Source organism: Canis lupus, chromosome 29 (assembly GCF_003254725.2).
Source record: "Canis lupus dingo isolate Sandy chromosome 29, ASM325472v2, whole genome shotgun sequence".
In the NCBI taxonomy this organism is placed as follows: domain Eukaryota; kingdom Metazoa; phylum Chordata; class Mammalia; order Carnivora; family Canidae; genus Canis; species Canis lupus.
In genome coordinates, this window is record NC_064271.1 from 29,106,617 (window position 1) to 29,132,561 (window position 25,945).

At 35.7% G+C, this 25,945-nt stretch overlaps 1 protein-coding gene across 7 annotated transcripts in view; it reads right to left on the bottom strand.

Annotated features, from left to right (window-relative positions):
- Window positions 1–25,650, bottom strand: part of SNX16 (sorting nexin 16) — a 39,517-nt gene extending 13,867 nt beyond the window's left edge. Inside the window, exons 1-6 of one of the 7 annotated variants that reach the window (XM_025433494.3) lie at window positions 25,230–25,422; window positions 23,196–23,419; window positions 22,945–23,084; window positions 15,739–15,825; window positions 12,153–12,301; window positions 135–204 (exon numbers count right to left, since the gene is read on the bottom strand). In XM_025433494.3, the coding sequence (XP_025289279.1) occupies window positions 135–204; window positions 12,153–12,301; window positions 15,739–15,825; window positions 22,945–23,084; window positions 23,196–23,319 (570 nt within the window). In that variant the 5' untranslated portion in view covers window positions 23,320–23,419; window positions 25,230–25,422. Of the gene's footprint in view, window positions 1–134; window positions 205–12,152; window positions 12,302–15,738; window positions 15,826–22,944; window positions 23,420–23,506; window positions 23,739–25,229; window positions 25,424–25,630 lie in introns of those variants that run through there. The other 6 variants (XM_025433490.3, XM_025433492.3, XM_049103715.1 and 3 more) reach the window with 6 other exon arrangements.
- Window positions 25,651–25,945: the final 295 nt, after the last annotated feature.

A 25,945-nucleotide genomic window follows, 5' to 3' on the forward strand; every position in this document is an offset into this window, starting at 1 on the left:
AGAAGCTTTCTGTGTAAAACTATGATGCTCTAAAATTAATACTTTGCTGTTTGCTATTCCATTCAAGAAACAATATAGTTATTGTACTGTATTATTTGTTCCCCTTTCCATGTGATATATAATACAGCACTTACCCTGCTTTCTTCTAGGCTATCAAATGGACCTGGTGGATCATCCAGACAAAGAAATTCTCTTACTGCAAGGCTTTTCAAAGGAAAGAAAAATAAGCTGGGGTACAAATAACCTTACAAAAGACAGCAAAAGCCAGTTACTTTGAAGCTATACAGTGTTTTAAGAAAGTTGGTTTTGAGTATATACCAAAAGCAGTAAGCTGGTTTACGTGTTTTTACACAACCAGCCAAATATAAATATAAAATCTATAGAAGATACTAAGATTTTAAAGCAGTTTTCTACAAGATACTAAGATTTTAAAGCAGTTTTCTACAATCTTATGAACATAAATAGAGATTATAAATTCATGCTACATAAAAACTGCAGGACATAAAATATAAGCCACAATAATGGTATAGGAGACCAACTTAAATGATGAATAGAAATAGTATTACTTCTAAAAAATATTAATTTACGCTAGTCTAAAAATGTCATCTTGTTATGAAGAAATACAATTTCTAATTTATACTTTGTTTCATTGTCAGGAGATGCTTCTAAAGTAACTGAAAAGTATTTACTGAAACAAGTTAAAGATTTTTCTTACAATCATGTTTATTACAGTAATTTACTTATTTTTCCTAAAGAGTTTAAGGGAAAAAAAATACTGAACAACTTATTTCTGAATTATCATAAATTTCAAAATAATGAAATACAGTTGACCCTTCATTCACACAGGGGTTAGGGGTGCTAACCCCTTGTGCGGCTGAAAATCTGCATATAACTTTTAACTCTCAATAAACTTTACTAATAGCCTACTGTTGACTGGAAGCCTTATCTGTAATATTAATGGTCAATTAACACATATACTATACCTTATATGCTGCATTTTTTCAATAAAGCTAGAGAAATGTTATAAAGAAAATCATAAGGAAAATACATATATAGTACTATGCTGTAAAAAATCTTTGTATAAGAGGATCCATGCAGTTCAAACCTGTATTATTCAAGTGGCAACTGTAATAGGGTGTTGTTGTATTCACAATTACCAGAAACAGGTAAAAGGTAAAAAAACTTAACTTCCTTGTTTAAAAAAATACCTTTCTAAAAGGAATTTTGGACTGAGAGGGAACTTTGTGTGCATGTTAAAACAAACATATGAAGACTTAAAATTTTTAGGTATAAAAGGATAAAAATATGATTTTTTGATGTACTGCATAAAGGAGATGTCAACCTATGCTGAGAAGGCAACGGCATGTTGGGGTCCATATTGGGTCAGACGGGTTGATGACAGGGGATGGTCATGAAGAGACAAAAGAAATATATGATGAAATCTTTCAAAAAGTAAAAATAATATGAATCAATATAGAGAAGTGGTATTAAGAAATTAATCCAGATGATCATAAAGAAAAAAGAGCGATTTGTGGACTATAAAATCTTGACAATACAGGTAATAAAGAAAACAGATTCAGGGAAACTGAGAAAACACTTGAATATTCATAATCATGAAATAATAGAAAGGACCTTAAATGTGATCTAGCTGCTTTTTAAAAAACGTGATCCATAGTATGCTTTTTATCCTTTTCATGTGTTCAGCCAAGACTATACCTAAACACCCCCAGGAATAGGGAATGTTCCACCTCTTAGAATAAACCATCCTACACTTGAAAAATACTGAAAACTAGGGAATTATTTTTCACTGTGCTGGGATTTTTCTCCCTGCAGCATTTACTCATCAATCTTAGTTCGGCTTTTGAGCCATTCAGGGCAAATCTGTCTTCTTTCACATGATACCCTAAAAGTATATTGAAAATGTATTTCCCCAAAGCAATACTAATACACTAGTATGTTCTTTTCTTCTATACTGTAACAAAATTTATTGAGTACTTAATATGGTCTATGCCCATATGGTCTGTGCACATGCGGAGCCAACATTCCCCCCGCAGTTTTACTGAGGTATAACTGACAATTAAAAATTGTATATATTTAACGTGTACAAATTGATTTAAGTATACATTGTGAAATGTGAACTACAACTAAGCTAATTAGCATATCACCCCACAGTTATCACTTCTAATATATTTTAACTTAAATTCAATTAGCCAACATATATTGGTCTTAGATGTAGTGTCAACAATTTATCAGTTGCATCCATTGCTCATCACATCACGTGCCCTCCTTAATGCCCATCACCCAATAACCCTATCCCCCACTCATTTTCCCTCCAGCAACCCTGAGCTTGTTTCCTAAAGTTAAGAGTCTCATGGTTTTCCTCCCTCTTGATCTCTTCCCTCCCAGTTTTCCCTCCCTTCTCCTATGATCCTCTGGGCTGTTTCCTATATTCTACATACAAGTGAAACTATGTAATTGTCTCTTTCTCATTTACTTATTTCACTCAGCATAATACCCTCTAGTTCCATCCAATGCAAATGGTAAGCATCCTTTCTGATGGCTGAGTAATATTCCATCGTCTATATATACCACATCTTCTTTATCCATTCATCTGTTGATGGGTATCTTGGCTCTTTCCACGGTTTGGCTATTGTGGACATTGCTACTATGAACATGGGGTGCAGGTGCCCCTTTGGACCACTACCTTTGTATCTTTGGGGAAAATATCTAGTAGTGTAGTTGCTGGGTTGCAGGGTAGCTCTATGCTTAACTTCTTGAGGAATCTCCAGTTTTTCAGAGTGGTTGCACCAGCTTGCATTTCCATCAGTAGTGTAAGAGGATTCCCGTTTCTCCACATCCTGTTTGTTGTTTCCTGTCTTGTTAATTTTAGCCATTCTGACTGTTGTGAGGTGGTATCTTATTGTGGTTTTGATTTGTATTTCCCGGATACCAAGAGATGTGGAGCATTTTTTCATGTGTCTCTTGGCCATTTGTACGTCTTCTTTGGAGAAATGTCTGTTCATATCTTCTGTCCATTTCTTGATTGGATTGGTTTTGGGGTGAATTTGGTAAGTTCTTTATAGATCTTGGATACTAGCCTTTTATCTGATATGTCATTTGCAAGTATCTTCTATTCTGTAAGTTGCCTTTTAGTTTTGCTGTTTCCTTTGTTGTGCAGAAGCTTTTTATCTTGATGAAGTCCCAATAGTTCATTTTTGCTTGTTTCGCTTGCCTTTGGAGATGTGTCTAGCAAGAAGTTGCTGCAGCCGAGGTTGAAGAGGTTGCTGCCTGTGTTCTCCTCTAGGATTTCGATGTATTCCTGTCTCACGTTTAGGTCTTCCATCCATTTTGGGTTTATCTTTGTGTATGGTGTGAGGAAATGGTTCAGTTTCATTCTTCTATATAGGGCTATCCAATTTTCCCAACACCATTTATTGAAGAAACTGTCCTTTTTCCTTTAGGTATTTATTTCTATTTTGTTGAAGATTAGTTGACCACAGAGTTGAGGGTCCATTTCTGGGTTCTCTATTGATTTGTGTGTGTTTTGGTGCTAGTATCACACTGTCTTGATGACTATAGCTTTGTAATATACCTTAAATTGTGACAATTCTGGCATTGTGATGCCACCAGCTTTGGTTTTCTTTTTCAATATTCCTTTGGCTATTCAGGGTCTTTTGTGGTTCCATACAAATTTTAGGATTATTTATTCCAGCTCTGTGAAAGATGTAGATGGCATTTTGATAGGGATTGCATTGAATGTGTAGTTTGCTCTAGGTAGCATAGACATTTTAATTATATTTTTTCTTTAATCCATGAGCATGGAATGTTTTCCCATTTCTGTGTCTTCCTCACTTTTTTAATAAATGTTTTATTTATTCTCTTAAGTATCTTATGGTTTTTGGTGCAATTCTTTTTTTAAATTTTCTCCCACTCTTTTTTTTTTAATTTTTATTTATTTATGATAGTCATACAGAGAGAGAGAGAGAGAGAGAGAGAGAGAGGCAGAGACACAGGCAGAGGGAGAAGCAGGCTCCATGCACCAGGAGCCCGATGTGGGATTTGATCCCGGGTCTCCAGGATCGCGCCCTGGGCCAAAGGCAGGCGCTCAACCGCTGCGCCACCCAGGGATCCCCTGGTGCAATTCTAAGTGGGTTCGATTCCTTAATTTCTCTTTGTCTCATTGCTAGTGTATAGAAATGCAACTGATTTCTGTGCATTGTTTTTATACTCTGCCATGTTGCTGAACTCCTGTATGAGTTCTAGCAATTCTGGGGTGGAATCTTTTGGGCTTTCCACATAAAGTTATCATGTCATCTGTAGAGTAAGAGTTTGACTTCTTTGCCAATTTATCGTTATTTCTTTTTGTTGTCTGATTGCTGAGGCTTGAACATTTCTAATATTTTTAAAGTATACTGCACACACAGGGCTGTCATATGTCCTATTTTAATTTTCATAATAATCATGTGAGTTGAAGACAGGCATTACATTTCCATTTTACAAATGATACCAAAGTTTAGAGAGTTAAAATGACACATACAATGTTGTAAGTGGTAGAGCAAGACCTTAATTCTGTCTTCTGAGTGAAAATATGTGTCTTTTTCTACCTTTAAATTCTTTTCTCTTATATTTTTGTTCATTTGGATCCTTTCCCCTAGCCACCATCACTTCCCTTTGACCACATCCAACTTGTCTCTATCCTTTAACTAAGGCCTCTAGAATACTGCAGTTGGTCTAATAGCACAGTGAAGAATAGGGCCACCACACATTCTTTTGGTTTAGATATTATACTTCTATCCATTCATTATTAGAGAACCAACTATTAGGCAAAAATAAGTCAAGGGAAATAAACTGTCCTTGGAATCGAGAGGTCAGAAGTCTGGATGAAACCCTGAGGAAAAGCCTTTAAGATCGATAAGGAAGATGTACAGAAATTTATAGAAGGGTCTTTTTTTCTTTGTAATGCTTTCAGTGTATGATTACCCGATGTGAGACATTGTTTTCTTACAGGTTTATACCCTGATTTCCTCATCCTTTAGTAACATTTTTACATTCACAAATTAATTATTGAAATGCTGCTGCAAGCAAAGAAAAAGTAGGTAAGGGAATATATATATCTCTTTTTATACCTGTTTTAGAATTGAAATTTAGCCCAAGATCAACAGTGATATTGACAATGTAACGATCTGTAGGAATCTTTTTTGGAGTGGCTATTCTATTTCATTCTCCTTCCCTAAATATCTTTATGATCTATATTACCTCCCCATGACTTATTTATTTTATAACTGGAAGTTTGTAGCTCTTAATGCCCTCCACCTAAAATATAGCATAGGGAATATAGTCAGTAACACTGCAATAACTTTGTAGTAACAAACGGTAACTAGATTTTTTGTGGGAATCATTTCATATTGTATAAATACTGAATCACTATGATGTACGCTTGAAACTACTGGGATGTTATATATTAATGTATATCTCAGTAAAAAGAGAAAAATCTTTATGATCTATATAGCTGTCTAGCGCTCTGCTCAAACAAAATCCAATCCAATGGATTCCCCAGAGTTTTTTCCAATATAGTTCAAGGTCATATTCCCTGCCCTACCTAATTTGTAACATAAGAATGAAATTTAAAACTAGCCATACAACTGATTTATAAGATACTTTTTCAGTGGTTCACTACATTTCTTTGGTTTCAACAGGACTCAGGTGGCAGAGGAAGAGAGTTCATATGCTCAAACTCTATTCCATAGGACAGGGACACACAAGAATCTATGGGAGATGGTAGTGTTTGAGAAAACAATTTCTTTTTCAGACATTCTGGTACCTTTTTTTTTTTTTTTTCCTAGAAAAGAAAACTCTTACTCTTGCTTGAGAATCACTGACTAGAGAACTTTATTTAGATTTGATAAATATATTTGACTGCCTATGTGTGACATGGTTCTGCTCAGTGATTTCCTACATATTATCAATGTATAATTTATAAACAAATCAAGTGAATTCAAATAAAGTATAAATACCAAAGAGTCTATATTATTAAATGGTCTACAAGTTCAATAGAAGTCAATTTTTAAGAAACAGGTCTTATTCTTTTTTCCTCCTTGTTCACTGACAGGTTCAATCAGCCCCCCTAGTCTCTCTGTCATATTCAATCTTTAATACTTTTGTCTCTCATTTGGCTATGATAATAAAGGTAAGAAAAGCATTGGGATAAAAGAGAAACCTAATTCCAACAATCTGGAATTTAAAGGTAAAGAAAGACTTTGTATCTTTGTATTCCCTTTATTACCTAGAGTAGTTTTTTAGTGTGTTTTGGAAAACTCTATTTTAAAATTGAGATTAGTTGTTGACTTAGCTTGCCCAAAGATAAAGGAGATCACAGATAGTATTCCTCAGTATTTTTTTATTATCAGAGCAACTATAACTTTATCTCTTCCTGATTCTCTGAAAAAGTTTTCTTTCAGAGTTTTACTGTATTTTCAAACTTCTTAAAAAACTGTTTCATCTGGTGAACTTTCATCTTCCATTTACTATATTTTACTTTTTTTCTTTCATAGGTACTTATTTGTTTACATTTCTCATTTTTTTTAAAACTCGTAATTTAATAGGGTTTTTATATATGTTTGTCATCTTGAAATGTATGTTTTAATAGGAAAAACCCTTAAAACTAATGCTTACAATTCATTAAAAGGTCAATCAAGAACTAAGTAAAAAAGTGTACTAAAAATACTAGATACCAATTCTGTTAAGATCAAATTAAGCACAAAAAGGTTACTGCATGAAAATATTCCTCAAGGATTTCAGATAGAAATGTTATGTCAGTTAATATTTCCCTTCACTATTTTCTATAAGGTAAAAGAAAATAGCAGAAAATTTACATTAAACACAACTTGGAGCATAAGGACTCAGGGATCATGACTGGGGACAGTGAGGGTCACATTGGAGATGGGTTGGCTGGTTGTGAGACTGAAGGGCTCACACGGAGATTCCTGTGGTGGAATATGGGGGTAGTGGGGGCCCAGTTTAGACCTTGACTATCTCTTGCCTAATAACTAGCCCACTTATGTTCCTATGTTCAATTTCTTTCAAATCCAAAGTACTTAAAAACCAAACGTTTTATGTCAAACCAGGCTTAAAATCCATCTACACCACCTCCAGCAAGAGAGAACAAAGCCAAGATCTTTCTGTTGGCTTAAAACACCTGCCTACATTCCAGTTTTAATGGTCTTTCCTAACTGACACTTCAAAAACAGTACATCTTCATGTCTATTTCATGGCTCTATACCTTTACTTATGCTTGCTGCTATTATCTTGGCTAATTCATATTTTTATGAATTTTTATCTGGCTAATTCTTTTATCTGGCTAATTCATATTTATTCTTCATGACTTAGCTCATCTACTATCTCCTCATGAGGTTTTCTGACTAGAGCTCCTTATTTTTTTAAAGAGAGAGAGAGTGTATGTGCATGTGTGTGCGAGGTAGCAGGTATGTGAGTGAGCAGGTGCATGAATGGGTGTGTGAACCAGTGGGAAGGGGCACAGGGAGAATCTCAAGTGTTCCACACTCAGTGCAGAGCCCCACGTGGGACTTGATCTCACAATCCTGAGATCATGACCTGAGCCAAAATCAAGAGTTGATCTCTTAACTGAGAAACCTAGGCATCTCTAGGTTCAATATCCTTTTATTTTTTAAAAGATTTTATTTATTTATTCACGAGAAACACAAAGAGAGAGGCAGAGACATAGGCAGAGGGAGAAGCGATGTGGGACTCGATCCCAGATCCTGGGATAATGCCCTGAGCCAGAGGCAGATGCTCAGCCGCTGAGCCACCGAGGCATCCCTAGGTTCAATATTCTTATACATATTACCATACTACCTTGAGGAGATCCCTGTCACAGGACTTATTACACTGTATTATTAGTATTGTCTGTTTACCAAACCAAGTATTATTTATCAATATCAAGTATTGTCTGCTTCACTAAACGGCAGATGTTGTTTCTGAACTGTACAGATTATTCAAACCAATTAACACATTACAGAAAAAGTATTCCACAAATAATGATCTTATTAGAAAAAAAATTAATGCAACTGTTAAGAGCAAATTTCTATATAATGTTGTAAATAAACACTATCCTACAATTCTCAAATTTGGGATGGATTTTAGGTTTTAACAGATACTTCTACTTTTACAAGAAGGTAAACTTTGGATAGCAATAAGTAAGACCGAAAGTCTTAAGAGTTAAAAGGTCAAAATCTGGTCATTTCTGATGGTGTGACTTTAAGAATCTTGAGGAAGAAAGAAAAGGATCAGATATGAGAAATTTAGAGTTGAAAGGAAGTTTTAGAGACTACTTAGCCCATTTAACTCATTTTCCAACTGAAGACATTGATTTAAATCAGGTAAGTCTATAATTATTTCACTACTAAGCCCAAGAAACCAAATTTTGTATAAGGTCTCTGAGACCCAGTTTCATTAGGTAAGAGTTTTAGATACATCCAAATACAAAATATTACATTTTATTTCATTTTAAAAACCTGTTCATAATTGGATATCTACCAAACTAACAGTGGTGAAAATCACTTCACCTACCTCAGCAATAATGTTGGTTCTCAGGAGCTGGCATTATATAAACATCTGCATATAGAACTGAATTCTTTAATTTTATAAAAATACCAAGACTAACCCATCTTCTCTTGATAGTATCTTTATATATAAAATCAACTTATATACATTAAAAAAATTTCCTAGGAGAACATAGTTAAGGTTGAAAACGCATAAAAAACAGTTTAAATAAGTATTCTTGTTCAAGAATTATGGAATTACTGGAATTTTACAACTAGAAGAGACTTAAGAAGTCATCTAATCCAATATGTCTTATTTAATAATTTCCCCTTCAATACCACTGATGGTTATCTAGCCTTTTCAAAAACTTAAGGTAAAGAGAAACTTACTTTCTCAAAAGGCAGAGTATTTTTATATTAGATAGCCTGAAATGATACGTACCTCTTTCTTACCTGAACTGATAGGGCCTTCTCATTTCTCACTATTACTCCTAGTTTTTACATGTTAGTCTTACTATTAAAAACGAGGTTCTTTTTTTTTTTTTTTTTTTTTTGAGGTTCTTAGATCAGCAGTATGAGCATCACCTAGAAACCTTTAAAAATTCAGAATCTTCACTCCAGATCTGCTGATTCAGGGCTTGCACTCTAACAATACATACTACAATTGGAGAAGCACTGTTTTTTTTTTTTTTTTTTTTTTTTTTTTTTTTTTTTTTTTGAGAAGCACTGTTTTAAAGCTAAGTACCATTTGATTAATCTTTCAAATATGTGAAGACAGCATTTTATCCTCTAAGTACTTTTGCATTTTAAAGAGTAAATATTATCATTTTTTTCCAATTGCTTCTTCATGTAAACACGTATTTTTAAAATTTTTTTAATTTTAATTTTTTAAAAATATTTATTTATTCATGAGACACACACAGAGAGAAGCAGAGACACAGGCAGAGGGAGAAGCAGGCTCCACGCAGGGAGACCAGTGTGGGACTCGATCCCTAAGACTCCAGCATCATGCCTTGAGCCGGAAGGCAAATACTTAACTGCTGAGCCACCCAGGCGACTCTACTTTTTTTTTTTAATATGAACTGCTGTTAATGCAAATCCATCCTGAACTTTTTTTCAAACACATATAGAATATAAAACTTGAATTTTGGCACTAAAGTTCTTATAGATGGATAGTAATAGGAAAAAAGTTATATAATTTAACCCCTCTACTTTCAAGAATTAAAAAGGAGAAAAAAATTTGGTAAATCATATATTTGTGTAGTGCTTCTGAAAATAGAGAATAGCGAAATATTTGCTGTGCTGATTAAATGATGCAACAATTTCAAAATATCGTAAGATAGTATAAATCAATAAACTGTATTTATAATTTATATGTAAATCATAAAATTTATTAACTGTAACTATATAGTAACTATAACCAAATTGTGCAATATAAGACTTTTCCCTTCTGTCCATCTTTAGATATCCTTTACCTTGACAAACAGCCACATGCTGCTGGCACAGGACCTATGCCTTCTTATTTGTGCATTTCAATATAATACTCCTTCTCATTTGTAAGGTCCTTCACCTTCTCCTTCTTGGTCCAAATATCGTTAGTTCTTTAAAATCCAGCTCAAATGTCACCCTCTAGGAAGCCTCTTCCAATTCTCCTAGTCAAAAGTTCTCTCCCTCTTCCTCCTCGGAAAAAGATCTAGCTCTACTCATGATAGGTTTTCTTTGGGTGACTCTTCCTCCTATTCCATTTTTTTGAATAAAGGATCAGTACGTAATGCACCTTTCTGTATTATACTATCTTATATATATTAAGACCTAAATATTTATGGAACAGACAAAATAATAAATCCTCTGACTTATTGAAATCTTAAAAATATTGACTTTTCAATTTGTTTATTTATTCTGTATTTTCTAAATGCTTCTGAAAATAATATCTTAAAACTTTCAGACCAATACTCCTCAGTATTCTTTCAGTTCTTACTTTCTTCTACTTCTGCTTTGTTACAGTTAGAGAGATTATAATATTAAAAGCTGCCAATTGTGTAATGGCAAGCTCTTAGCCAACATGAATGTTAAGAAGTAACTATGTTGTGAAGTGTTAAGGATAGTAAAAGAGGAAAGTGAAAGGATTATAATTATAAATCTATAACAAATTAATATCAAATAGTTACTTAGCCATGTAAAGATAGTAATTTTTCTTTGTTGTCATTACCCATAATCTTAACTTAGCCTTCAAAGTTCTAAAATCCTACTTCCTACTTTCAGTATTGCTTGATCACTGAGAAAAGGACCAATCTTTCCCTTCTCTGAGTTCCCGCTACATTTACAATCTTTATCATACCAAGTAGCATTTCATAAACTCCCTTATTTTGTTCATATGAAAGCCTAATTTGATTGGAATTTAAACTATAAAGGAAGGGATAGGATGGTGAGGGTTGTGTCAAGGACATCTCCCAGGTTCTTGGTAAATGATGCTGCTAAACATTAGGAAAAGTCTACAGAGTAGCTTTTACCTGGGTTTGATGTCAGTTTGAGATATCTGAAGGAGATATCAAGGAGGCAATTGCATATATGACTATGGAATTGAGAGAAGGGGTCTAGCTTATAGTTCCTTTCATAGAGGAAAATGAGGGGGGATGGGCAGAGAACTCAAGTAGCAGCCATCAAGCTTGGGCAACATGAGGTAATATACACATTAAAAAAAGACTGAGAAAAAAGGGGAGAAAAAATAAGACAAGTTGGTTGCTTTGTTTTCCATCCTTATGTGAAAAACTACTAAACACAGTTATAGATACAAGTAGTTATGGAACATGCTATTGCTGCCTTGTAAATGTTCTCTACTTATATCAAAATAGTTCTAATTCACCTGATAAAATAAATTCTAAAATAAGATACCTGGCTGATATTAAATCATAACGCAATCTTCTTATATTTTCAGAAGCAGAATAACATACAGATCCTTTCTCCTGCTCTTTAATGCTTTTTATTTTCACACTTTACCCTCTATATAAATTAACCCAACCTCACATTTTTGCATTACTTTGGAGAAATCTAAGAATATTACCTTCAAAATTATACAGGGTTATATTAATAAAAAATCTAATATGTGGGCCACTTTGTTTAAAATGATTGTTAAAATACTAAATACTAAAATCAAGTTTACAGTTGGGTGGTTTGAGTATATGGTACACTGAATTTTTAACCTAAAAAATTTTTTTAAAGACTTTTTTTATTGCGGGGGGAGAAGGAGGAAAAGGGAGAGTTACAAGCAGACTCCCTGCTGAGCAGGGAGACAACACGGGGCTTGATCCTAAGATCTGGAGATCATGACCTGAGCTAAAGGCAGATGCTTAACCAACTGAGCCACCCATGTGCCCCTAAAATTTCTTTTACATAGCAAAATTTTTATCTTTGCTCACTTTTAAAAAAAAGTTAATACAAATCAAATGCTGAGTAAAATTCTTATTGATAAAAAGCAAGGAAATTCTAAGTAGTGCATTAGGACAAGAAATTATATTCCTACCCTATGTTTTTGTGCTTGAATAACTTTGGCCCTGTATTTGTTTTTTAAACAAGTTGTTTCAGTTTATTACATACCAGTTAGCAATGTCCTTGTGAGCCACTAAATTTTGAAGAAATGCTTGTAATCCTAGTTGTCTATCTTCTAAAAAGTCAGCATTGTAATTATCTTTGAACCAGCGTTTTGGTGGAAGTGCCAATCGAAAGCCTGGAAACATCTCTTTTAACTGAAAAAGAAGAAAAAAGAAAATATAATGTTCAACTATAGTATATCAATCCTATAAAAAATATCCTGTTAACTACATGAACTTGTTGATGAAATAAGCTTAAAATAAAATAATTAAATTCAGCTAAGCTTTTTATACCTTGATTGTTTTACTTGTTGGTTTTTACCAGTTGTATATACATAGGAGTTACAGCTGCTACACATCCCTGTCAACACTTGGCATTGTCCATTCTTTTAATGTTAGCCATTCTGGTGGGTATGTAGTAGTATTTCACTGTGGCTTTAATATGCATTTCTCCATCAACAAATAATGTTAACTATTCTTTCGTGGGCTTTTTTGGATCTGCATATCTTTGGTGAATTATCTATTCAAATCTTCTAACCCCTCCACTTAAAAAAAAATTGGGTTATTTATCTTTTTATTATTAAGTTGCAAGAGTTCTTTAATATATTCTGGATATAAGTCCTTTGCCAGTTATTCATATGACAAATATTTTCTCTCAGACTGTGGCCTGATGTTTACACACATTTTTTTTTTATTCTTGCAAAGTAAAAGCAGGTCATGGGTAGAGTTCTTTCTGGTACCTAGAACACTGACATAGATACTTATTAATTTTAAATGCCCAATTTGGAATATCAAGGAGATATTTACTAATTTAGATTAAATTCCTACTAATATCTTTCTTTAAAAGCTTAAGAGTTATCTAAATATCAGCTTGCCTAATATAAATATTATAGCAATATAAAGATGAATCTGGAGAGATGAATATAAAGATGAATCTAAACATTAAAATAGGGCAGCCCCGGTGGCGCAGCGGTTTGGCGCCGCCTGCAGCCCGGGGTGTGATCCTGAAGACCCGGGATCGAGTCCCACGTCGGGCTCCCTGCATAGAGCCTGCTTCTCCCCTCTGCCTGTGTCTCTGCCTCTCTCTCTCTCTCTGTCTCTCTCATAAATAAATAAATAAAAAATCTTTAAAAAAAAAAAATTTTAAACATTAAAATAATAGTTGAGCCCTGAAAAGAAATATAGCAAGTCATAAAGGATTAAAAAAGTCATAAACTGTTAGAAATTAGTCTTTATGAACAATTATTTTAACAATTTCATAAACAAATTAAGAATTCCACTTAAGTATCTGGTAACTTCAGGAATTATTTTGATCTTATTTAATTATTAAAAGAAATCAATAGAAGTACAGAATTATAGGTTTTTAATTCATCAATGTCATAATAAGAACTTAGGAACAGTAAATAAAGTTCAACATAATGGTGAAAATATGTTACCAACAATACTTTTAAATATTTGGCACACTACTAAAAGTCATCTTGATAATACCTATATAGAAGATAAAATAGCTTAGCATTTTATATTTTACCTTTCACTAAAATTGAGGTTTTCAGAATGGCAAAAACTTGTTGGCAGCCAGGCAACTGCAAAATCATATAAATGGGGTTTCCTACCACTAAAAATTATAAGAATATACTAACTTTAGAGTTTTGAGGGTAAAGGTGGAAGATGGGAGAGAACAGGACCAGTAAAGTTTCCTCTACTAAACACCTGTAAAAATTAGGGAGTGATTTTTCATCTAAGGTCATCTTAGCTTCTCAGAAATATCATAAACCACTTGTTTTTTTCGAGAAATGCTCCTGGTTTCTAAAATACCACTACCCTTACCTGCCTCAATTGATTTCCCTCTAGCTCTGTGGACACATCTCAGCTCTTTCTCTATTACATTCTTAGTGCAATTTACTCAATCAATTCTCTAGTGGAAATTTAGGTTGGTTCTAATTTTTAACTATTAAAAACAGATTAAAACACAGACAATGAAAATTAATGAATTAAACACAGTGAACAGTATCCTTGGAGCTAAATATTGTCTCTGTCCATCATTTCTTATATTGGATAAATCCCAGAAATGTGATTATTTTGTCAAAATTATATACAACTTTAGGAAGGTATGTCCCCTAGGAAGATTCATATTTCCAACAATGGGTAATACCACTTAAATAAATACCACTTAAATGTCTGTTAACTTGATGAGAGAAAAATTGTTTATTTTCTTTTGAGTACTCATGATATCAAATGTTTTCCAAATTTATTGGCCATTTATATATCTTCTGTGGTTTGCCTCGTTCACATCATTTATAATATTTTCTACTTTGGGGTTTACTCTGTAATTTAGTTTTAAGAGTTTTTAATATATTGAGGGTTTTTATTATTATTATTCTGTTTCATATGTGCAGAAAGCAGAATTCTAGATAGCCCCATGATCTTTGTCCCTAGTGTTGCTTCTGTGATTTTGTTACATTACATAATAAAACAGATTATGAAGATGTAATTACGGTTACTTTTCAATTGGCCTTAAGATAGGGAGATTATCTGGGTGAACCTAATCTTATCATGAGCTTTCTTTTTGGCTGGTGGAAGAAGAGAAAAGTCAGAGAAATTCAAAGCACAAAAAGGACTTGACCTGCTATAACTGACTTTGAAGGTGGAGGGGCCATGTGCAAAGACTGGACAGTACTCTATAAACTAAGAACAATCTCTGGCTGACAACCAGCAAGGAAATGAAGACTTTCGTCTTACAACTACAAGAAATTAAACTCTGCCAACAACCTGAATGAGCCTGAAAGCCAATACTTTCTCAGAGCCTCTGGAGAAGAGCCCAGTTTAGTCAACAGCTTGATTTTGACCTTGTCTGACCCTACATGGCACACCTAGCTGAGTTCACCTAAATCATGATAATAAACAGGTACATTTTAGGTCATAGAGTTTGTAGTAATTTGTTAAACAACAATAGAAAACTAACACAAGATGTTAGAATTTTTTTTTGTTCATTCTCTTATATGATTTAGGGGATCTTTATAGATCTTTTTCTTTATTATTATTATTATTTTTAAAAGATATTTTTTTGAGAGATAGCAAAAGCTAGAGAGATCAGAGGGAGATTGAGAAGCAGACTTGCTGCTGAGAGGAGAGCCTGATGGGGGGCTCAATCTCAGGACCCTGAGATCATGACCTGAGCAGAAGGCAGACACCTAACGGACTGAACCACCCAGGTGTCCCCCCCTTTTTTTTCCCTGACGATTTTATTTGAGAGAGTGTGAAGGTGAGAGAGATCACAGCGGGAGAGGGAGAAATATAGATCTTTTTCAAATTCATGATTATATAATCATTTGTATTTCTGTTAGTAATTTTAAGGTTTTCACATTTTTATACTAAAAATAATTTTTTTATTTCCAAAAAAGGAAGTTATGTATAGAGATGGTCCTTTAGGCTATTAAAATGAAATAATTAATTTTCTTAGGAACTAGCAAAATTTGACTTCACTCAAATAACTAACAAGGAGGAAAACCCACAGATATTTAACAGTAGAACTGTCAGGAATAGATAATAATTCAAAACCAGAAAGTCTATTTTAGATTTACTGAAGTACTTACTTTATCATTAAGTCTAGAGAAATCAGTGTATCTTCTGAAAACTACCCAACTTTCTTCTGGAGTTTTCTTTACTAGTATTTTATATACCTATGTAGAGAGAGAGAGAGAGAGCAAGAGAGAGAGAGAGATAGAGGGAGGTGAAAAAAAAAGTATATAAAGATATTTAAAACTCAAAGCAAACCAAATATTTTTAAAATTTTTACTTGACAACCCAGGTCATAACAATTAGTATGTAAAAAATATCAGAAATCATTTGGATCAGCAAATATACAAATAATCAATGTAGGCACCAAAAGCAAGATTTATTTAAGAAACATGCCTGACAAATTAATGACAAAATGCTTTTTTGGCATACACTATTAATAAATGAACTCATCAGTTCCAAAATATATTTTATGCTAAAATATTAAAAAAATTGATGACTCAACCATGCTTGAAAAAGCTGTGAAAAAATTGCCACTCTTGTCCTACACAATCAATTTAATTTCTAAATTCAGTAAGTATTATACAGAGTTTTCAAATAAATTTGATGTTGTTTTAATCTTTAAGGATGAAATGCAGCTGAAAATATTCATATTAGATAAAAGTTTACACTTCTATAATTATGCACAATTACCTAGGCTTTAAATAAAAAAACTTGGTTGAAGCATGTCAGTATTTTAAAAAGCATATAATAAGAAAACTAGATTTCATTTTTCAAAAGTATAATTTTAGAGTTTATTATGAGGAAGTACTATTTATAACAGAGAGCCAGAGAAACATCTCCTGGTAGTTTTGGTACAGTATTTTAGGCTAAACTAAAAACACAGCACATATGAAATACTCAGTAACTATTTGTTGAACAAGTGAAGCTCTCTTAAAAATGAGTAACTTTTTTCTTGAAGATAGCTGCAATCTAGCCACACGTGGCTACTGAACACTGGAAATGTGACAAGTCCCAACTGACAAGTGCTGTGAGTGTAAAATACACACCACATTTCAAAGACTTAGAATGAAAAAAAAAAAAAGATGTATAACACTTCATTAAAATGGTTTTGAATTAAATAAAATATATTATTAAATATAATTTCATCTGTTTCCTTCACTTTTTAAAACATAGCTACTAGGAAATTTTAAATTAAAAAATATGACTCACTTCTGTGGCTCACCTAGTCTTAAGGACTAGATTATTCTTACCATATGATGTTTCTCCCTTACTTCTCTTTCAGCTTTTAAGGGGGAGAATCAGTAGAGGTTAAGGATGAATCCTTTAGTTTTGAAGTAAAAATAATTTATCTTTGTAACATATAAAGATGAGGAAGATTATTTGGATATCTTTTAAAGTCTGCAGAAAGTCCCTAAGATACTTGCAAAGAGAATACTAATGAAACATTCTTTTTAGGAGTTCCTAATTGGAACAAACTTCAAAACTTTTGAGTATGAATAACTGATACAATGATAAAAACCAACTTCATATAATAATAAGGTTTATCTACATATAACCCATATTTGATTTTATTTTCCTATTTTAAAAAATGAATCCTCCCAAGTTTTTCTCCACAGTGGCCCCTGAGCAATCCTACTTCTCTAGGAAAGATAAAGCACAGATTTTTGTGTTTTATCTTCTCTAGAGAGCTTTCCTATGCTTCTACTTGTATAAGTAGTGCCTTCAATGAAAACTTTAAAGACACTACTGATTATTCCCTCTCCTATGTTCTAACAGCAGCTATGGTTTCTGCACTTTACTGGAACCTCAGTATACACTACTTTGTGCTATCTTTTTTATATAGTCCTTATTTTAGAACTTTTCAGTAAACTTTGAGAACATCTTTGATTTCTTTTTATCCCACATCTCAAGGTTCTACCTTCAAAATATATCCAGAATCTGATCACTTCTTAAGACTTCTTCCACCATCCTGTCCACGCCACTATGTCTTCTGAAGATTACTGCAAGAACCTAAGACCTCCTGTTTCCATTCTTCCTCCACAAAATCTAGTCTTTTTTTTTTTTTTTATTTATTTATGATAGTCCCAGAGAGAGAGAGAGAGAGAGAGAGAGAGGCAGAGACACAGGCAGAGGGAGAAGCAGGCTCCATGCACCGGGAGCCCGACGTGGGATTCGATCCCGGGTCTCCAGGATCGCGCCCTGGGCCAAAGGCAGGCGCCAAACTGCTGCGCCACCAGGGATCCCTAGTCTTAACTCAGTAGCCAGATGAGCCCTTAAACATTAAGTCAGATCACATGACAGATCATCTTTTAAAACCTTTTCAAAGATTCCCATCTTGCGCAGAGTAAAATCTAATGGCCTTACAATGGCCTCCATGCTTTACTTGACCAGTGGATCACACTCCTCATCTTTACCTGTTATTTCAGTTCCTACATCTCTCCCCACGGCTTCTTCTGTCAGCCACAAGGGCCTCTGTAGTTGTCTCACTTGTCAGGAAGGTGAGATATTCTCATAGCTACCTCTTAGCCCTAACGTCTTTTCTGTGAGACCTTGACTGACAGTGTTATTTACGTTGCAACTCCAATTGTGGAGAAAATATTCCCCTTCACTCTTTTATTTCTCTTTATAGCAGTTAGCACCATATGACATATCAACATTTTAAGGAGTTTATTTATCATTCATTCATTCGAGTAGCTGTATTATTACTACTTGGAAGAGTGCATGACAAAACAGGTACCCTCAAAATGAATTAATGAATAAATGAATAGAAATCATTTCATACCTGTTATTTACTTCTTCCTCTACAGTGTTTTTAAAGACTTTATGTATCGCTGCCTTAAATTTGCCTATGAATTTGTATTTTCACACACATCACTTCAGTGAATACTCATCTTGCATAAGTTAGGCCAATGTAAGAAAATGTGCCACCAGTTTATTATAATTTTCAAAAAGTCAGGTCCAGGGCAGCCCTGGTGGCTCAGCGGTTTAGCACCGCCTCAGCCCAGGGTGTGATCCTGGAGACCCGGGATCGAGTCCCACGTCAGGCTCCCTGCATGGAGCCTGCTTCTCCATTTGCCTGTGTCTCTGTGTCTCTTGCGTCTCTCTCTCTCTCTGTGTCTCTCATGAATAAATAAGTAAAATCTTAAAAAAAAAAGTTCAAAAAAAATTAAGGTTCATGCAAATTTCCCATCACATCATCAGTCTTATGATAATTTGACTCTAAAGACTGTCTCTCTTCATAAATTATTTCAATATTGACATAGTGCAAAAATCCTCAAATTGCATTCAACAACATATTATAAGGATCATCCACCATAATCAAGTGAGATTTACGGTTCAGCAATGGTTCAAGAATGGTTCAACATCTGCAAATCAGCAAATCAATCAACATGATATACTACATCAACAACACAAAGGATAAAAGTCATATGATCACTTCAATAGATGCAGAAAAAGCTATATGATAAAATTCAAGATCTATTTATGATAAAAATTCTCAACAAAATAGATTTAAAAAAATACCTCAATATAATAAAGGCCATATCTGAAAAACCCACCTAACATTATACTCAATGGTGAAAAGCTGAGAGATTTTCTTCTAAGATCAGGAACAAGACGAGAAAATCTACTCCTGTCACTTGAATTCAACATAGTACTGGAAGTCCTAGCCACAGCAATTGGACAAGAAAAAGAAACAAAAGGCATCCATAATGGTAAGAAAGAAGCTAAACTGTCACTATACGGAGATGACACGATATGGTATGCAGAAAACCTTAAAGATTCCACCAAAATTACTACTAGAAGTAATAGATGAATCCTGTAAAGTGGCAGGATACAAAATTAATACACAGAAACTGGTCGTGGTTTTTTTTTTTTTTTTTTTGGTTGTGTTTTTATGCACTAGTAATAAAGTAGTAGAAAAAGAAATTAAGAAAACAATTCTATTTATAATTGTGCCAACAGAATAAAATAACTGGGAATAAACTTAACAAGGAAGTAAAAGGCTTGTACTTTGAAAACTATAAAACACTGATGAAAGAAATTGAAGACAACACAAATAAATGGAAAGATATGATCACAGATTAGAAGAACGGTGTTAAAATGTCCTTACTACCCAAAGAAATCTAGAGATTCAATGCAATCCCTTTCAAAAATACCAGTAACATTTTCCAAAGAACTAAACCAAATATAAAATTTGTTTGGAACCACAAAAGACCCTGTATGGCTAAAGCACTTTTGAGAAAGAACAAAGCTGGAGATATCACAATTCCAGATTTCAACATATACTACAAAGCTGTACTAATCAAAACAAATGGTACTGGCACAAAAATAGACACATAAATCAATGCAACAGAGTAGAGAGCTGAGAAATAAACCCGTGCTTATATAGTCAATTAATCTATGACAAAGGAGGCAAAAATATACCATGGGAAAAAGATCTCTTCAATAAATGGTGCTGGGAAACTGGACAGCAATATTTAAAAGAATGAAACTGGATTACTTTTTAACACCTTACACAAAAATTAACTCAAAATGGATTAAAGACCTAAATGTGAGACCTGAAACCATAAAACACACACACACATGCAATAATTTTTCTGATATTTGCCTTAGCAATTTTTCTAGATATCTCTCCTGAGGCTAGGGAAATAAAAGCTAAAATAAACTACTGGGACTACATAAAAATAAAAAGCTTTTGCAAAGCAAAGGAAATCATCAAACTAAAAGGCAACCTACTGAATGTGAGAAGATATTTGCAAATGATCTGATAAGAGATTAATAACCAAAATATATAAAGAACTTACATAGCTCCACACCAAGAAAACCCACAAATTAAAAATGGGCAGAAGACCTGAGTAGACATTTTTCCAAAGACATACAGATGGCAGATGGACACATGAGAAGATGCTTAACATCACTAACCAGAATGAAATGAAAACCAGAATGAGATATCACCTTATATCTGTCAGAGTGGCTAAAATAAAAAAGGTAAGAAATAAGTGTTACTAAAGATGTAGAAAAAAAGGAACCCCTATACACTGTGAGTGGGAATGTAAATTGGTACAGCCACTGTGGAAAACAGTACAGAGTTTCTTAAAAAAATAAAAATAGAATTATCATATGATTCGTCATTCTACTACTGGGTATTTACCCAAAGAAAATAAAAACAGTAATTTAAAAAGATATTTGCACCTGTAGGTCTACTGAAGCATTATTTATAATAGCCAAGATAAGGAATCAGCCTAAGTGTCCACTGATAGACGAATGGATAAAATCCACTTAGGAATATTGCAGTCACAAAAAATGGATTAGATCTTGCCATTTGCAACAGCATGGATGAACTCAGAGGGTGTTATGCTAAGTGAAATAAGGCAGACTGAGAAAAACAAATAGCATATGATTTTACTTATACGAGGAATCTAAAAAACAAATAAGATAAACAAAAAGCAGAATCTGATCTGTAAGTACTGAGAACAAGCTGGCACCTATTAGAGAAAAGGGGGTAGAGGAAAGTACAAAATGGGTGAAGGAGAGTGGGAGATACAGGTCTCCAGTTATGGATGAATAAGTCATGGGAAAAAAAGGTACAGCATAGGGAAAATAGTTAATGATACTGCAGTAGTATTATGTGGTGACAAAGGGTAGCTACACTTATGGTGAGCATGGCATAAAGTATAGAGAATTAAGAATCACTATGTTGTAATCTGAAACAAATATTGTGTCAACTACACTCAGATAAAAAGCTTTTTAAAAATTAAACATTTCCCTAACAACAACAGCAACAAAAAATGATCTCAAAAACTTTTTTTCCAGAGGTCCTTCTATACTATTACAGGCTTACAGCATGAAATGTTGAAGTAAATATAAAAAGTTTACATCAAGAAAACCCAAGAGGAAGAACAAGCTATTTCAATTATAAGTGTATTTAGCAAGGTCTCTGGATACACAAATACACATTAATATCTAAGACCAAAATATATAAATTAACAATGGACAAACAGAAAACAGAACAAGATGTCAAGAACATCAAACAACATATCATATGGAGGGAAGAAAAAAGTATTTTGACCCTTGTCTCACAGGTCGGACAAAAAATCAATTCCAGATAGTTTACAGATCTAAATGTGAAAGGTCCAACAATGAAGGTTGTAGAAGAAAATACAGGTGGGCGTAGGCAAATTTTAAAAAGTGCTAACCACAAGAGAAAAAAACTGGACCATATTAAAACTATGAACTTAGATAAATAAATAAGATAAATAAATCTAATGCATTAAGAAAGTGAAAAGGCCACAGAGACCAGTTACAATGTATGCTCTAACAAAGAACTTTGGTCCAAAATGCATAGAAAACTATAAATCAAAGTGGTAAAAAACTTTATCCAAAGAAAAATGAATAAAGGTCCTGAACAGACCTTTCACAAAAGAGAATGTCCAATGGCCGAATAAGTCTTCAATTTAATTACTCCTTAAAAATGCAAAATAAGACCACATATGTGATATTACTCTACCCATCAGAATAGCTAAAGTAAAAATGATGAAAAAATACCACATGTTGGGAAGGTGTGGAGTAACTGCAACTCTCATATTCTGCTTATAGGAGTATAAACTAGTACAACCACTCAGGCATATTGTTTATCAGTAGCTTTTAAAGCTAGGCATATGATCCAGCGATTTCACTCCTAGGCAGATCCCAAACAGGAATGGGTTAACGTGTTTAATGAGTGATAAGTACTAAAAGGCTCATAGCAGTAGCATTTGTAAGATCCCCCAACTGAAAATTATCTGAATGCTCTTCAACAGTACAATGGATAAACTGTAGTATACTCACATAAAGGAATACTATCAGTAATAAAAGTGAGCTACCTACAATTACAAGATGAAGGATGGATCTTACAAACACAATACTGAAGAGACCACGCCCCAAAGAGTACATACTCTGTAATTCCATTCACATAAAGCAGAAAAATAGGAAAAATTAATGTAGGCTATCAGGAAAGTGGGTGTTCATTGACAGAGAGCATGGAGAGGGGTTGCTTTTCGGATGCTAGTAATACTCTGTTTCTTGATCTGTGAGTGCTAGGCTCACAGATGTGCCTGGTTTGTGAAAATTCATTCAAGTAAAAGTTTACTACAGCATGACGGTACTTAAGAGGTGTAAAAACGACTTGAATTTTATGTTCAAGAAATTATAAGCACGGGTAACGATTTAACCCAGGTAGAGCACACAGAGTTAGTCCATTTTTCACTTTCTACTGATGTCCAGTAACAGTCAATACTCACAGTAAACTTAGCTCTTTCTTCCATCACTTCATAACCCAGGATAGTAGGTGTAGAAGGTCTATCTTCCACATACACTGTGTCAGGATTTTGCTCTTCGCTTTCTCTTGGTCTGGTGGTATACTCAATGGAAGAGTCTGCACCTGTGAATTTAGTCCTAATGAGGGGGCTGCTACAGACAGACGAAGCACTATCCGTTTGATCAGGTGCACTTGTCTGTTTAAAATTACCCATATTTGAGTCCTCTAACTGGCCTTTGGAAGAGTTTGAGCTTGTTGAGATGCTCCCAAAAGAAGAACTTCTTTGGTTTCTGCTGGTCGTAAAACTGGAAGCAGAGTTCCCTATGGGCATAGGAACTGGGACATAGGGAGTTGCCATCTTCTTTTAGCCTTTGCAACAGACCCGCACACTGCTGAGTCCAAACACTTAGAGAACAACTAATATGAAATCCATTATTTTCTTCTTAGGAATTCACTATCTAAAAAGGAGAAGAACATATTGAGAGGTTAGTCTTTAATTTGGTGCATTATCCAAAACCAAACCAAACCAAAACATAACAAAACACCTCAGAATGTTCACATCCATTTCTTTTGATTCTGTGACACTCCATGACTTCATGTGGAATGAAAACACACCCCAAACTTCTTCATTTAATCCCAAGATATCATTTGCAAGGTAAAGAGAGAACTACTCCACACTCTTTTTCTTGACCTTCACAGTACACGTTCATCTTTTCAAATCTCCACTTTATTGCCTTGTGATAGATTTCTGCAACGTTCATTTTAGCCTGATCTCACCTACACAAAAGAGTCAGAAACAGGAAGAGTGGTAAAGACCTTTCTGAAGCTGCATTGTCTGCTTACGGTCCTGACAGTTCCCACATACAGTAAGAAGAGGGAAGGAGGGAAGAATAGAAAGGGAGGGGAATTATTCCCATTTCCTTTTAATTTAATTAGTGAGATTCTAAAGAATTAGAGTACTAACAGTTCACATTTCCTTTTAAATTAATTAGTGAGACTCTAAAGAATTACCTAGAGTTCTAACAGTGAACCACAGGGAAGTAACAACCGCTCTTAAGGTAACAGTCTACTAAACCTAGAATCAAACGTATTTGAAAAAAAAACAAAAACAAAAAAACAACTTGGTCAAATTAAATTAATCAAATCAGACCCAGTGAACCTTAAACTTACATCCAACAGGACGAAACGGTTGAAAAGTTAAAATGTTCTTCATAGTTTCCAGGTCATCAGTAATCCTGCTATGCCAGAAACTGAGGGTAACTTAACAAACCTTGATGACTCATGCCCAGTAATCTGTTGTCTAAAAGGACTAATCTGTCTCGGAATAATCTCATAATTGTGCAACATAGGAAAAGGTTTACCACTAAGTTGTTAAATAACAGATGAAGACACTGTAATGACTACAGACGTGTGAAACGACACATGAAACAAGGGGTCCGGCTCGCTTAGCGACCTCTATCTAGGCGATTCTAGGGCTGAGAGAGGTCAGCAGGGAGCTGCTACTACAGGGACTTGCAAAGATGCTGAAGCAGGATGGTTTTTTTTTAACCCAGCACGTGGCTCTGGGCAACCTTCCTCATCATCACAGATTCAAGAAACTTGAAGCGCTGATTCACTGCTCCTCGGTTCTGCTGGATGCCCTCCCCCCCCCCCCCCAAAAAAAGAAGTAAATAAAAGGTCTGAGACTTTAGCCTCTTCGGGGCCTGCGGGATGGCCGTGCCCCTTGCCACCCAACTACCTGAGGCCGCAGGGCCGGGAGGAGAGGACGCGGATCAATACCGTGAGTGGCGTGCAAAGAAGTGAGCGCTCCCCAAACTTTACGGAAACGCGTTGGCTTCACTGACAGCGAGCGTCCTCACTTTTGCCTCAGCGTGGAGATGCCCCGAGGACCTGCATCCCAGTCCTACGCTGGAGAGCCTCGGGCAGGGGAGGCGGCCCCAAGCCTCAGCGACGCGGTAGAAACCGAGGCGCAGCCCGACCCCGGGACGGCCCGGTGGGTGTCAGGGCGGGCCACGGGTCCTCGGCCCCCGGGGGTGAAGGGGACCCCCTGCCCCCGGCCCCGCCCCACCCCCCGGACGGTCGCATCTCCGCCGCCCGTGCGAGGCCAGCGCCTCCCACACGCTCGGCGGGGTCTGCGGCGGCCTCGGACGCTCCCGCGGGGCCCCTCGACCCTCCCTCCGGGGGAGGCCGCCCGCCGCCCGCCAGCCCCGCGGGCGCAGGTGTCACTCGCAGGGGCGCCCGGGGCAGCGGCCGCCGCCTCGTCCCTACCTCAGCCCACTCCGCGATCCCGTTCGAGCGCACTTCCCGGGGACGGTTGAAGTGGACCCTCCGCAACCGCAGCTCTCCGTCTCCACCCACCGGGGCCAAGAAGCCTCACGTGACCTTCCGCCCCAAAGCGGCCGCTCCCAGCCTCCCGCCGTCCGGCCCCGGATCCCGGAGAGGTGGGGGGTGGGGCCACGCCGTGCCGCCCCTCCCGGAAGTGACGTCACGCCAAGGCGCTTCTCCCCCCCCCCCCCCCCCGCCATGACATCTCCCGCCACACACCCACCCCCCCGCCCCGCGACGCTGTCCGGAGTTGTGCGGCCCCGGCTGTTTGGCATCTGGGTTGGGCCTAGTTATGTGGTAAGAATTCTGCCTTCTCCGCCCTAGCTTTATTTTTATAAACTAACTTTGAGAAATGGAGGCCAAGACGTCCAGTTTGCCGCACAGGTGATCAGAGGATCGCAGCTCGGAGGAGGGACTATAGCCGGCATTGGTCCGGGCGCCTGCTTTGCATCATGGGACTTGTAGTCTTCACTGGCTCGGGCTGGTTCTAATAGGTTATAGATTGTTTCCTAGAATAACTGGCGCCTTATTAGGGATGACAGTCGATTCAAAGAGTGGGAAGATAGAACACTGCCCTTAAGCTTATTCGCCTTATCGTTGGCAGATAATTGAAGTTGTTGAGTGTTGTTTTTTTTTTTTTTTTTTTTTAATACAATCCA